Raw genomic sequence first — 14,458 nt, forward strand, 5'->3', positions numbered from 1 at the left:
TAACTCCTCATGACAGTTCTTGAAAGAGAGAAATTTCTCAACCTGTCTAGAGACTTCTGCCAGGCAAAACTGCATCAACAGATATTTTGATGTTAACATTAAACCTTGTAACGTCAAAGGGCCTCTCACAGTGTCAAAACCACTGCCTGACTCAGCAGCTATGAATCTTGTACCTTTTTTTAACTTTTTTTTTTCAAACATCCACATAGACTGTGCGGTTGAGTCTTGTGGCTTTCACCAACCACCCACATAAAACTGTATCCATCTGTTTTTAGACTAACTAACTGTGTACGCTACCCACCCAGCACTAAATGAACAAGAGCCAAAATAAACAAGTGACTCGTGAAGAAAATGGAACATCATCCAACAGGCTAAGACCTGGGTATTTTCCTCAGGAGTTTGTGGAACAAATCAAAGCTGAAAGGAGAGTGAATGTTGGAATTGAGTCGATTGGGCAGAAACATGAATTCAAATAAGTATGTAATTAGGCGTTTGCTTGCTAATAGGTTAGCGGTAACAACTTGATAAACTGGTTTGGTCTTTGTTTCCATAAATTTGTGTTGGAATTTTTCTGGTCAAAAATCACCATATGTAGCTTTAAATAAATAAAAACAAACTCCATGTTTGACAGATAATTTATGATATAAAAAATCTCCCCCTCTAAAATAAACAATAATAATAAATAAAGACATGTACAAGTGATTTTATTTCATAGGACTTTATTGTAAAAAGTTTGAGTATCATAGGTAAAATATTGCCTCTTGGTTTACATTCAGTGAAAGTAATCCATCTCAGGTATACGAAGGAAATGTGTCAAAAGCTGCCTCAAAAGACATAAAATTATTTCACATTGTCTCGGGGTCCAAAGTAGAACACATGCACCCAACTTTGACTAATTTATCGACACACTAGTAGCTGGTAAATGTGATGAACCTGAATGTGTTTTGACATGTCAAATTGTTGTGAATATTTAGTCGGGAACATACTTTCCGAACATTGTCTGTAAAAGGTCCAGTGGCATGTACGCCTGATGATAAAGGTGTTTGGCAGACACAAGTTGATCATGCTAAATGTTCTCTACAGGAACAATAGAGTGGCGCTGCAAGGGTTAAATATAAATGCACTTTAATTCTGTTTAAGAAAACTAAATATTAACATAAATCATTAATGAAAAAAATGCTCTTAACAGTGTAGTAAATACATATCCCATTAATTTACTTAATGGGAAATGGTAATAATGTTTTACTGTAATTGCCATAATTATCACATGATACAACAAGAAGGTTGAACTCTCAGAAGTAACAAATTAATAAACAATTAATTCATAAGCAAATTTAGGAGTGGATGGTGCTTTGAATGAACTCTCATAATGGATAAAATTAGAAGTTTATCATTAGATATCAGAACACTTTCAGTATATTTAGTAATGTGTTTAAACAAATTAGTATAATCATATGAAATTAATGGCCATTAACTTGTATTACATTAATGGGAAATGAATTACACTTACAGGATTATTGCACTACAGCTGTGAATTGATAGGATTATCACCATTAACCAGGCAGTCAGCAAACAGACCATGTAAAACAAAACAAAACAAAGAACCTAACAATGACCACCAGGACTTCCATAACAATTTTAAGGGGAAAAAAGGCCCTAATTTAGCGGCATTGGCGGCGGTTGAGTGAAATTGAAAAGAAAGCCCGTGGGGTGCTGGGAGTGTTCAAATTGAAAGCACATGTTGGTCACTTGAATCTGAACTCAAAGGTTTTGTTCTGTTTTGGCTCAGTTGCTTTATTGACACATCATACATCAACCTCAGTAAAACTTTAAAAAAAAGCAAATCATGTGTTTGACAGGGACGACTTGTGAGCTGAGCTGAACGGTTCCTGACTCTTGTAACGACTCAATGACAACAGATGTTATTTTCAATCACTATGTGTTGGGCAGATACAGATTTTATTCAGTTCATGCATGGTACTTCACAGATTGACTTATAAGGAAATACAATGGAGAGAACAAGAAAACAGGAGGACAGTATTTCATTTGTTTGGCTATTTTTTTTTTTTTTTTAGCAAAATTATAAAAAAAAAAAAAAAACTGATAAAAGATCTTTGGAGGAGGGATGTATTGCATACTGTGTTGCATCACATTTGCAAACAAATCATTACAAATTACATGTGTAAAATATTGCATGAAACCTTAAAAATGAAAATTTAATACTGTTTCTTGCACTTTATGGAATAGCCTTCATTTAGTAGCTACCACCTACTTTATGTTGCATTAAAAAAGCATTTAGTAAGATTATACACAATATAAAAATAAAACAATTACATTTAAAATACACATTTGATAATAAAGTGGCTCAAATATATATATATTGTATATATATATATATATATATAAAAAAAGGATCATCAAACTTTCTTTTTGCCACCATGAACTGAACATTCCCTTTGTGACGTTTGTCAGTCAGCTGTTTTCTGTCACAATTTATTAGCTTTTCATTCCTACCAAGGACAGGTGTTGGTATGAAAATACTGCAGTTTAATTGCTCTGTTATTTTGATATATATTTACCCAGTCCCTTTGATAAGCTGTAAAAAACTACTTCCAACAAGTCAAACAATCCAAGGAATTATGTTACAAAGTTATGTTTTTTGAAGTTCACAGGTTTCTTTAAGTTGAGTGTCTTACTGAATAAATATTTGGTCTCTATTTACTGATATGTTCAGTCAATAAAAAGCTGCATTGATAAGTGTTTCATTCCATTTTCAGTACAGTATGGCCTTAACTTAACATTAGCTTTATATTTTGTTTTTTTATATCCAACAACAGCACCGTTTTGCAAAGTGATGATTCTCTTGTTTTCTGACTGGCAAAAACATAATTCAAGACACTGAGTCACAACAACCCTTCTTAAATCTTGCATAAAATAAACAGTGAAATCCATTAATATAAACCCATTATACTGAATATATAGCACCATAAGATCAGTGCTTGTTTCTTAGTAGTTTGTGTGTGAGCTTCTGTTTAGTTCCTGATGGTGCAGTCAGCTTCAAGACAATGCAAGAATTGTCCCATGACGCCTCCGTCCTGGAGTAATGCCACATTCACTTCCTATCAGAAGAGGCTTTTACATTTGAGTCTGGAAAACTTACATCTTTTGTATCAGTATCAGTTATTCTCATCTGAATGAGAATAACTGATACATTTTACTTGGCCTATATAAATGACAATGTCTGGCCTATATATCAAAAGGACTTTCCAACAAAGTCCCAGTCATAATTCCTCCCAGGAGACTAATGAGAATATATTTCTTAGTCAGCAGCTCATATTTATAGTTAATCTGACATGAAGTGAAGGTGGCACTACCCACAAAGCCTTGTGTGTGAGACAGAAAGCTCAAATGGTCCCTTTATAGCTGCGTGAAGTAAGAAAATACTTTAAACAGACACACAGTTAGTTCATGTGAAGCACATTCAAATACACTTTCTCTCTCTTGTGTCAATCACCCAGCACTCACACTCTTATATTTGACATCGACATGTGTCCCATCATTCCCAGGGGCGAGGTGTAATTGCACTTGGTGCTAACGTGGAGGGTTGACTGCGTGGGTGTCCAGAGGGCCCGGCGGCGGCGGTGCTGGGGATGGCACAGTTTGGCGGTGAAGTGCTGGTTCCACAAGCGGTCCAGAAAGGTGGACGGGTACATACAGCGTGTTTACATACATCCAGAGCAGTGGTAGGGAGGTATACAGGTTCAACCTGAGGATGCCTGACGACGTACATCCCCTGATTTTAGTTCTTCTTGTTGTTGCGTCTTCTGGATTTCTTCACCCTGGAGAGAGATTGATAGGGGTAAGATTTCATTAATCCAGTTTAATGATGTATTATAAACAAACATGGATGGATGTCTTGCAGTTTGAAGAGCTAAACTTAACCCACAAATGCCAGTCGATGATAGTTAGTCTGGCTAACAACTGAACATTTAGTTAACCACTTGAATCCTTATGTTTCCAGTTTTTCTTTAAACTTTTTGGATTTTTGGAAACCTTGTTATCTAGACTCAAATTAAATTTGTTTGGGTGTGAAGAATGTTTGTCAGTACAACAAGGATTTTGAATGAGCTTAAGTAAAATATTTTTATGATGCATACTGTTGAAAATATATTGGGAAGCTTTTAGGAAGAGTAAAGGTTATAGGGAGATTATTAAGCATCTTAATAGAAGATCTGAATATACAGCAGGGCACTGATGAAAAGAGTGTACATGCAGTCATGGTGCTGTTTTTATAGGTGAACATCATTAGATAAATGTAATTTATGTGCAACTGTAACTGTACATGAAAAAAGGTGATACTGACAAAGAAGGGCCATGCTAAAAAAATTATAAACAAGGGTTTAAAATGAGAATAATTTAGGTTGTGATTTCCTTTATGATGACGTATACACATACACATTCTTGCAAGCAACATATTTTTTATGCATGTACAGGATGCATTTGACTCCTATCATGAGTATCTATAAAGTGCAAGCACATTTATATTAACACACTTAATGTTCCCATGTTGAACCTTGTAACTACAGTTGTAATCGTTTTCATGCATTCACACATTTTTACACTCAAAATGCCTGGTGGAAAAGCTTCAAAATAAGGTTTCTTCTCAACCGAAACACTGGAAATGTTCTGCTGAATACTTGATTCTCATATACAGTAGGTGTTGAGACACTTCCAGTATTCTGAATATTAGAGGTTGAGGTTTCAGGAGGCAACAATTGGCTTTAATGAACTGTGATAACTCCAACACCAGAACTGCAGCATTTTCTTAAAATGATGTATTCATACTGAGGCAATTAACAATATCTTGTAAATCCTCATAAATTGCTTTATTGTTTGTATTCACATTGTGCACTTTAAGTGTTTATGGTGTTTTAAGAAGCAGACATGCAGCCTGGCGATAATCACGGCCAGATATACTGGGAACATTTTTTTTTAAATGGGGAATGGGCACATTTTAACTGCATAGCTCATTAAAAACTGAAGGAGCTGCTGCAGTTTTTATCATGAGCATTTTTCTCTCACAGTGCTGCTCTTAAACCACGACAACTCTGTGCATGATAATTATGTGGAAAACACCTTTAAAAAAGTTAAAAACACAGTTTGTGTTTAGGTGCATTAATTACTGTGAGCGAGCTGACAGGGTAAAAAATGATGAACACAATGATGCGTTTGGTTCTCTCACAGTCTCGGCTGAAGTCTCAGACATATGGTTGTGAGAAAGAAGGAAGCAGAGATACCAGTGGCAGATTTATCACCATTCTTACTTGATGCTAATAATTTCACAGATGATAACTCAGCTTCTTACATCAACCAAGTCAGCGATATCAGAGAGTAATTGTCAGCAAGACGCTGAGAAATGGCCACATTTAACGGTGGTTTATTTCTTCTTTGCAAGCTCTAAACTCAGCTGAGAAGAGTGCTGTATTTCATTTCTGTCCTTGTCAGCGATGCTTGTGTCTGCTCAGAGAGAGAGGGAGTTTTTTTCTTACTTGTTAATGGCGTTCTTTAAGTACTGCTGCAGCCACTTGGTCTCTGGGTTGATGCAAACTTCCCTGTTGCTCTTCAGTTTGGCACTGTTGGAGAAAAAAAAAGCAGAATTTGACGGATTAGACGCCACATTCTCTGTAATTTTTCTAAAATGTCTCGACTTTGTAATCACAGGATGAGTTGTACTGTCAAAACAGGATAATCCCATTTTGCAACACAGGCTTTTTTTTTTTTTTTACACTCCCCACTTTGTATTAATGCTTTTTATTTTCACCTATAAATAATAGCAGGGGCAAGAGGAGCAGGGATACAAAAAAGAGTATTTGAGTCTAATCCAAACTCACATGTAATAAATCAGGTTCAAGGATATGCACTAGAGAGCATTTTCACCTCTGGGCTTCCTTTGTAGCCGAGCATCCGGTGGTGGTGTACAGTTAGAGATGCTATCTACTTTATTAGCTGTGTGGTCAACCAAACTGTAACATGACCTCTCAGTAACCTCGACTGGCATTTTAATTAACGCTGATCCTTAAAGATGCTCATTTAAATTCCTTAGTTGGTCCTATTGGTAAACATAGACATGCAAAACCACTGGTATGCTCCTTTAAACTTAAAGGCGCCATAAGCAACATTTATAATTCCCTAAAGCACTATAAAGATTATGTTATGGAGGAGCTCTCAAAATGCTGTATTAAGAATGATGTACCTACTGTATATGTCTTTAATTTTATCTGTGGCTAATAAATCACAATAACATCCTTTTTTTTCTCTTTTTTTTTTTTGAAAGCACATTTCAATAATAGCAAGTTAATCTCCAAAACCTCCGGAACATCTTAAAACACATCTCAGTTAAAACCAGAGGATTACTGCTTCTAACAAACTGTCACCCTAATGCCAAGAGGTAAAGATCTCACTGTGTCTGCTTAATTTAACATTAACTAACCTGCGTTATCTCAGATAAAAAAGACACCAAATTTCCTTAATTATAATTATAACATAAAATAAAAATATCTCCTACATTTACGGCACAGCACAGCTGAAACGACCACAACATGTCAGGATAATATTTGATAGTGTTTATGAAGGCTGAGCTCAGAAACACCTCAGTTAAGCTCTAAAAACTTCAGCACATCCTATAACACATCCAAGCTGAAAAAACCAGAGGATTACTGCACATAACAGGCTGTCACCCTCCAGTCAGCGGTGAAAAATCACAGCTCTCTGTTTCCACTCAGGCACAGCTGGAAGGAAGGCACACAACACGGATCACACTCTACTGTACCTTGTAAAGCTGTCTAAACGCTGCACACAAAACAACTCAACACACAGTTCGATGTTGACTTTGTATCCGGGGAAGGCATTTTGATGGGTGAACACTGATGTTGCCTTAAATTAGGTTAATTATTATGGGATAAATCTCATGTTACACATCAAAAGGTGTAACAATTCTTTTAGGACACTGGAAAACAGCTAAAGCTGGAGTTGTAAAAGAGTTTATCTATAATATCTATGTATAAAAGAAAGCCTGTTTAAATCACTGTCACTATTATCTCAGTAGGTTGTTTTAATGTGATATTTAAGTTGTTTCTGGGATTAAATCTTTTACATGATTGCATCAGAAATTTTATTAATGATTGCATTTCTATTTAATTCTGATTTGTGGCATATTTTGTGTAATCTGTCTGTCTGTTTTTTATATTCTTTGTCTTTAATTCAGTGTTATTTCAGTTTTATTACCCTTGAAAATGTTTTATTTAAACTCAGTGAGACTTTCCTGGTTAAATAAAGGTTAAATTAATAAAAGAAAATGTTATTTTTTTGTTGCCCCTGCTGAGTGTGAATTTTGAAATTGTCCTTTTTTTCTCCTTTTTTCAAAACTAAACAAACACTACCATTTTGTGTGTTGAGTGTTATTTATTTTAACATGTGAAAATATGAATTCTCCTCCATGCTTGGAGAAAATTGAGATTTTACGCCTCAGCAGTCGATTGATTGTGTTTGTTGGTGAGGATGGGTATTATACGCTCTGTAAGACTGAAGCAGGAGCTGCTGGGACGTCAGAATGATTCCAGTTAATGATGAACTGTGTTGCGGTTTACGGAGAGTGCGAGTGGTGTCTGCGCCAAATATTTAGGAGAGGATTTGTACTGACACAGCTGGTCAAGTTTCAGATGCGGCGGGGCGAGTGGGGGGGGGGGGGCATCCAGCGGGATCTTGCACAGGCCTGGCGGCTGGATGAAGTGACTGAGGAGGCCGTTAAAAATTGCAAGGGGGCAGTTTTTTTCATTAAAAACATGCAATAACCTCTAAAAGGCTAAATAACAACATAAGGCTACTTTTTCAAAATCGAAGAATACACACACAATCAGAGCACTCACATAAGGATATTTTTTGAATAAATGAATGATTCTCTGTCAAAATCAGCAGCAGCTTTTAAAAATTTTTTTTTTTTATCAGGTCATATGTGGCGCTCGCACCCCCTACACACAATAAACAGCACTGTCCATGGTTCTGAAACAACAGCAACTCTATCCATTGTTCTGAAATAAACGATGCCAAACGTATCTCGGCCAATAATTTTGTTGTTTTTGCTATTTTTCTATAGATACATATAGCTTGAACAGAGGGGGCTAAACCTTCTTAAGACCCTCTTGGCGCTGGGCTACCCCCCCCCCCCCTCCAAACATGTGGATCTCACACCTCGGCGGCAAAAGGTCGTGTATGAGAGTTAACAACTTAGAGGTGTAGCGCCTCACTGCTCCTCTTTCTCCTCCCTCCATCTCTCCATCACACAACTCTGCAAATTTAAACACATTCCTCTCCACCTCAAACTGCTTTCTGAACCTTTAATATGCCACCTCCCCAATTCCTCACCTCATTTAGATACGCACACACACACGAGCAAATGAGCAAATGGCCTCTGAACTTAAAAGAGTAGCTCAGGAGCATCAATCCAAGCATCAGCCTCAAATCCCTCAAACTAACATGTGAGTCAGCAGGCCAAACAGCTAAGTAACTGGATCTGTGTTTGCTTTTCCTCTTGGGATGTCGCCTTCTTCCCCTCCTCTTTTATTTTATTAGGGGTGGTCAGCTCATCCGCTCGGGAGCTCTCTGCTGTTTTGATGTGTCTCCCTTCATCCTGTTTATCTGTCTGCTTGTCTGGCCGACCAACTGAGAGCCTAAACCCTAATTGACTTGGCTGGAATTTGAGGGCCGGAGTTCCACAACCAGCAGGTAGTAATTACTTCACAGCAAGTTAATACCAACAGCATGCTGGGACGGGTGGGGGGTGGGATGGGGGCACACAGTGGGACACTGGGGGGTTGGGGATTGGGGGGCAAAGGCGGTATAGTGTTACTGGCTCCCTTTCATCTGCCTCAATAGAGATATCAGAGCAGCGCTGTGCATTTCCCTCCTGTGGCTCTGCGGCCTCCTCGTCTAAATGACTTCTTGACTCCTCTGGCAGTTTTCTGGAAGGAGGTTAGGGGGAGTTTGTGGCCTGGCCGGAGCGCTGCGTGTCCTCTCTGACCTTTTGCCATTCAGTCACCCCTTCCAACAGTCACCAGCCCCCGCTCCTTCTTGGCAGAAGCCCCACAGCCTTTTAGCCTTTTGGGCTGTGAGGCTTCTGCTATCCCTTTTTCTATAGCAAACAAATGAATGAGGCTTTTTAGTTAATGTGTTCCAGACCAGTGACATTATACTCAATTTACTGCGCATGAGGCGGGAAATTAAAAAAAAAAAAGAATGGATAAGGGACACGGGGGGTCAGCAGAAACACAAAGGTAATCACTTTGACCCTTAATTATTGCTTCCTTTGCAAAACATAAATGGCCCCCTTGAGCTCTGGCCGTCACCGCTTTCCTCTTTCTGAGTATATCATGTTGTTTTAAACTCAGGCCGCTCATTCAGGAAAGAATAGAGGGATATTCACACTATACTTCACACATCTACTCTCAATCGCTTTCATTCATGCGTTGATATTTTATATTTTATGCCAAATAGGAGGGAAAGTGAGGGGAATGAGTAAACATGAAAGGGAAAAAAATCAAGGACTAGGCCTATAACATATAGACAAGAATATGTCTCGTGACAGATATCAAAATTGTGGCGCTATTAATAACAGTTTAATAAAGACGATTCGATTAATTAAATAGATTCGATAATAGATTAGATCAGAAAAAGATATCAGCACAATAATCTACATTTTAACAGAAAGAGGCTCAAAAAAGGGCCGTCGGCTCAGGTAGACTACAAATCAGCTAACGATGCAAATATGTCTTTTTTTAGGACATTATTTTAGTGGATTTGAATATATGATTTTTGCATAACTGCTATTTTCTCTACATTTTTATGGTGTTGTTTGATTGACAGATAAAACTGCTGATTATTGACAATCTCTGTCCTTAAATCCTTTATTATACAATGTATGTGTGCATATGTGTGAGTGTGTTTCACTAAATAAATGTTCTAATATATGAAATATTTTAGTTGCCATTGGATACATGTGGATAATTATTCCTATGAATACTCCTTTAGTGTTCTTGCAGTGCTCCTGTTATTGTCATCATTTAGTACATCACCACTCATTATGTTCATAAAGATTCCCTGCACCCACATTCACTTTTTCTCTGCATGTCACCATACAGACGTCCAGGGTGAGAGAGCACACTCACTCGTACGGTAGAGATATCAAATACCGTATGATGAGATCACATAGATCCCACTCGTCACGTTGCAGTCATCATATTACATTACCGCTACTTCTGGTAGTTTAAATAAAACTCAACAACTGATTTCAACACACAAGACTTCAGGATGTTGCATTCAGCCACGTAATCGAGGAGGCTTCATGTCCAGCAGAGCACTTCACCCAATGAGGATCAGCCACAGACCAGCCAGCACACTATTTCATACTTATGCGTGAGCATCCAGTTAAAACAAAGATTTCATTTGTTAGTGAGTCTGACCAGCTGGATGAACCTTTTGTTTATGGAGAGTGGCCATGGTCTTTGCGGCATTATATTTTTGCATAGCTAGGAAATTGGCCAAACTGACTGCAAAATACCAGAAGCTTGACTTCACTTTGAAAAGCAGCTCTGATGTGAAACTCATGACAATTTGTTTACTTCACTGTTGGCTTCCTGAAGCACTGCAAATGAATCTATGTGAGGAAATCTATATGCATATATAAGTGAGTCATCATTCAAATAATCCAAATAATCCAACATTGACATCAGCAAAACACATTTCTTCAAGTTAATTGCGACCATAATTTTGGACTCATTGACTTACATGACTTGGAAGGGGCAGTTGGGTGTGTGGAGAAACTTGAGCTCTTTGATGGACCGCTGAGGAACCGTGTTGAGGGTGGAACGACACCAGCAGCGCTCCACCAGACTGATGGGCTTGGCTGCAAACACACAAGATCAGTGTGAGTGTAACAGGCATAAGAAAAAAGAATATGTGAAATATGTAAATTGTGGAAATAAAGTGTAATTTCAGCTGCTCAGCATTGCATTCAGGCATTGACATGATGATGCTGCTCAAGGTTCTCAGCATAGTTTCTGCTAAACAAATATATTGAACAAGGCACATTTCAATTTTGTTTCACTTTATGGTTTTAACCCAAGCTTAATATAGAGAAAGTTATATAGATCTTCACACTTTAAATAATATGTGAGCAGACAAAATGTAGCAGAAATCAGACTTCACAATACAATACTGTTAACCTGATGAAGAAAACTGATCTCAGTGTAAAGGTTTTGATCATATTTAAGCATATTAAAGCCTGTTAAATAAAAATACATATATAACAAAAAAAATAAGGAAATAAGTTAATTTAATGATTATGCTGTTCAGTTGCTGCTAAATGGTAAAAATGTTTTATTTCTCACTGAGAAGGATCATTGTGGTTCATATGAGGGTTTAAATATTTAGATCACCATCAATTAAAGTCCTAATTCAAATACAGTCAGACATCTCAGTAGTGATTATATGCATCACTTCCCTCAGTGGACAAATTAAAAGCATGTTTAATCTACTGTAACAAGTCTTTACAAGGCATGGGAACGTATGAGTTTACCTGCTATTGCCCTGAACAACATGTTCATTAAAAAGAGATTAGCCCTTTCTCTCTTGTACTCACACACACACACACACACACACACACACACATGCAGAATTTTAGCTTTTCACTCCCAAAGCATTCACCCTGACCACTCTAATGGAGAAGGGTCCTCAACATTCAATTTCCAATATTCCCCTTCTTTTATGAGGGAGTACTCAGACAGCATCCAGAGCCTCTATGGAAATCACATCAAGTACATTCTTAAAATGATTACAAATCACCCCCGTGCCTCCGTGGAGGTTTGTGGGGTCCCAGTGCACCACAGATGCACGCTAATAACTCTAAACACACAAAATTACAAACTGATTATACTTATTGCCTTTTTTAAAAATACAGCTTGTAGATTTTCCAAAGAAATTATGGTTGTAAAAATGTCAGAAAAGAAGATGAAAGGAACCACTGTGCAATAAAACTGAAAATGAATTAAGAATCCATCCAAATAGTCTTAATGGTTTAGTGCCTCACTTTATATATTACTAACAATGGGTTGAGGCTGCAGTGTGTTTCAAGAAATCATCAAGAGTCGGGAGCAGATGTTGATTTTGAAGATATTTTGCAACAACTCATTCTTTCTATCAACCATTTCCTTGCCCAGATAAACACCAATTAACAAAATCAAGTTCATCGAGTGTAACTAACAGACCTTTATTCTGGGGTTCAACACGTTCCTATTTATATGCGTGTTTATAATGTAACACCAAATGTCCTGCCACAAATGGCTAAATCCAAGTAATATCAGCCTAATGATTCACACCCATTCAGGGTCTTTTCTCATGCAAACTAAAGGGATCATTATGCAGCAAGCAGCACAAGGGCCAGAAGCGAGCATCCACTGCTATCACCACCGCATTGTTTATCCCTAATTAGAAACTAATTAAAAGAAAGCACAGAGAAAAGGCAAATACACACATTTAGATCTAACTCTTTAATATGCAATCAGGGGTCTCACTTGGGTCGAAACAACAACTTTAGCATAACGCAGGCAGGCGACTCGACACCCTGGCGTGTCTCCTACCAAGTAACATACGGGGAGGCTAGTGTGGGGTCACTGTGGAAACTGCATCTGATAAATGAAGGATTTTACTGAATAAAATCATTACTCGCAACAATTTTTGCCTGATTTCTTTTATAAAGAATATCCTTTCAATGTTACAGAGTTTCAATAATGATGCAAAGTTGTTATTTCATAGTAGTAGTAATTTATGAATCATTTTGTAATAAAAGTTTACTTTTTGCTAATAATTTCTCCATGTCTGAACAAAACAAAATCAAAGCAGAGTATAGAAGTGCTGGAGTCAGGTACCTTTCCTCTCTGCAACAAATCAAACTCATCCACCATCAAACCATCAAAGTTTAGATAAATAAAACTTGAAAAAGAACAATCAGCAACACCAAAACTCTACTTTTCAGATAACAAAAAAGAAGTTAAAACATGAAGCCAAAAGGATTTGAGACATTCAGCTGCTTTCTATTACAGTCTGAATCCTGAAATTTAAAAAAAAAGGTCCAACATAATCAAGATTACAAACAAGCTGAACGTCAGAATCCTCAGCATCCAGACCATCAAAGCAATAAAAATCCCTTCCCTACATTTAAAGCATCTCCTGTCAAAACCCTCAAAGATGATCAAACCAACAAACTATCTCAACTAAAAAAAGTTTAAACTCCTGAACTCACCGTCGGAGGTTGGTATGCGTGTGGCCACGGCCAGCAGAGCCATCAGTGCCAGAAGTTTGACATCCATGGTGGTGAGCAATCAGGCTGCAGGAGGGCTGCTCTCTCTCTCTCTGCTACAGTCCAGGGCACAACTGTGACCGCCAGCTCCGCTCTGCGCTGTGTTAAATCTTCAGATGGAAGAGAGAGAGAGTGAGTGAGGAAGAGAGGGAGGGAGGGAGGGAGGGAGGGAGGGAGTCCTAACTTTCTCAGGAGGGAGGGGGGTCCCAGCATGAGAGGAGAGAGGAGAGGAGAGAGGAGGTGAGAGGAGGGGAGGAGGGAGGGAGGGGAGGAGAAGGAGGGAGCAGCGGCGAGTCAGTAGAGACTTCCTCGATTGTTAATGTGTTGGCTGGGAATCAAGGAGAAAGTCTGAGGAGAATTCTCTCTCTTTCCCTTTTCACTGATTTATCTCCATTTTTCAGCCTTTTCTCTCTCAAATTTGCTCCCTTTTGTCTATTTAATCTCTATTTCTCCTTCTTTGTCGTCCAGTTCTATTGTCTTCTTGCCATCTGCCACACACACACACACACACACACACACACACACACACACACACACATACACATGCAAGCACACACACAGTACATGCAGCTTCCACCACTTCCCACCAATCACTCACAGACTATTTTCAGAGCCAGAGCTCCCTGCTGTTGGGCTAATATTGTTGTATATTTCAGCTGAGTGTTGTGTTATTGTTTACTAGGACGCAGACTGCTCTCTCTCTCTCTCTCTTGCTGACTCTTTCCTTTTCCCAGTTCGCTCGGTTGACTCCCTGTCATCTGGCCCTGCTCCCATCCCTGACGCCTGGTTCATGTCTTTATTGAGCTCCTCTGGACTTACCACCAGTTTTTCACTGTCTGCTCTGTGACGAAGCTAATAAAGGACTCTTTAAATGTCACAGTTGTACACTTAAAGGCTGGGAGGATGAAGCTCTGTTGAATAGCACGAGAACAATTGAACAACAATACTAATGTAATATAATGTAACGTAATGTAATGTAAAACAACTCACATCTGTGACTCTGCAGGCCTTTTCTGTCGGCCAAAGACGATAAAAGAAGAAGTTGAGGTT

The 14,458-nt window shown here is 38.3% G+C and overlaps 1 protein-coding gene across 1 annotated transcript; it reads right to left on the minus strand.

Annotated features, from left to right (window-relative positions):
- Window positions 1–1,925: 1,925 nt before the first annotated feature.
- On the minus strand, window positions 1,926–13,503 carry cxcl12b (chemokine (C-X-C motif) ligand 12b (stromal cell-derived factor 1)). Its single transcript, XM_044346585.1, has 4 exons — window positions 13,352–13,503; window positions 10,840–10,957; window positions 5,550–5,633; window positions 1,926–3,839 (listed from the first exon to the last, which is right to left on the minus strand). Exons 1-4 carry the CDS (start codon window positions 13,416–13,418, stop codon window positions 3,800–3,802), a joined length of 309 nt encoding a protein of 102 aa, XP_044202520.1. The 5' UTR covers window positions 13,419–13,503; the 3' UTR covers window positions 1,926–3,799.
- Window positions 13,504–14,458: the final 955 nt, after the last annotated feature.

This window comes from Thunnus albacares, chromosome 3, assembly GCF_914725855.1.
Source record: "Thunnus albacares chromosome 3, fThuAlb1.1, whole genome shotgun sequence".
Taxonomy (NCBI): domain Eukaryota; kingdom Metazoa; phylum Chordata; class Actinopteri; order Scombriformes; family Scombridae; genus Thunnus; species Thunnus albacares.

Bases quoted from the DNA above. Each gene is read 5' to 3' on its own strand.
- cxcl12b (XM_044346585.1), bottom strand. From the start codon at position 13,418: ATGGATGTCAAACTTCTGGCACTGATGGCTCTGCTGGCCGTGGCCACA. The intron at 10,958-13,351 runs GTGAGTTCAGGA...GTGTGTTTGCAG, and splicing joins ACGCATACCAACCTCCGACG to CCAAGCCCATCAGTCTGGTG. The intron at 3,840-5,549 runs GTAAGAAAAAAA...ATCTCTCTCCAG, and splicing joins TTAAAGAACGCCATTAACAA to GGTGAAGAAATCCAGAAGAC.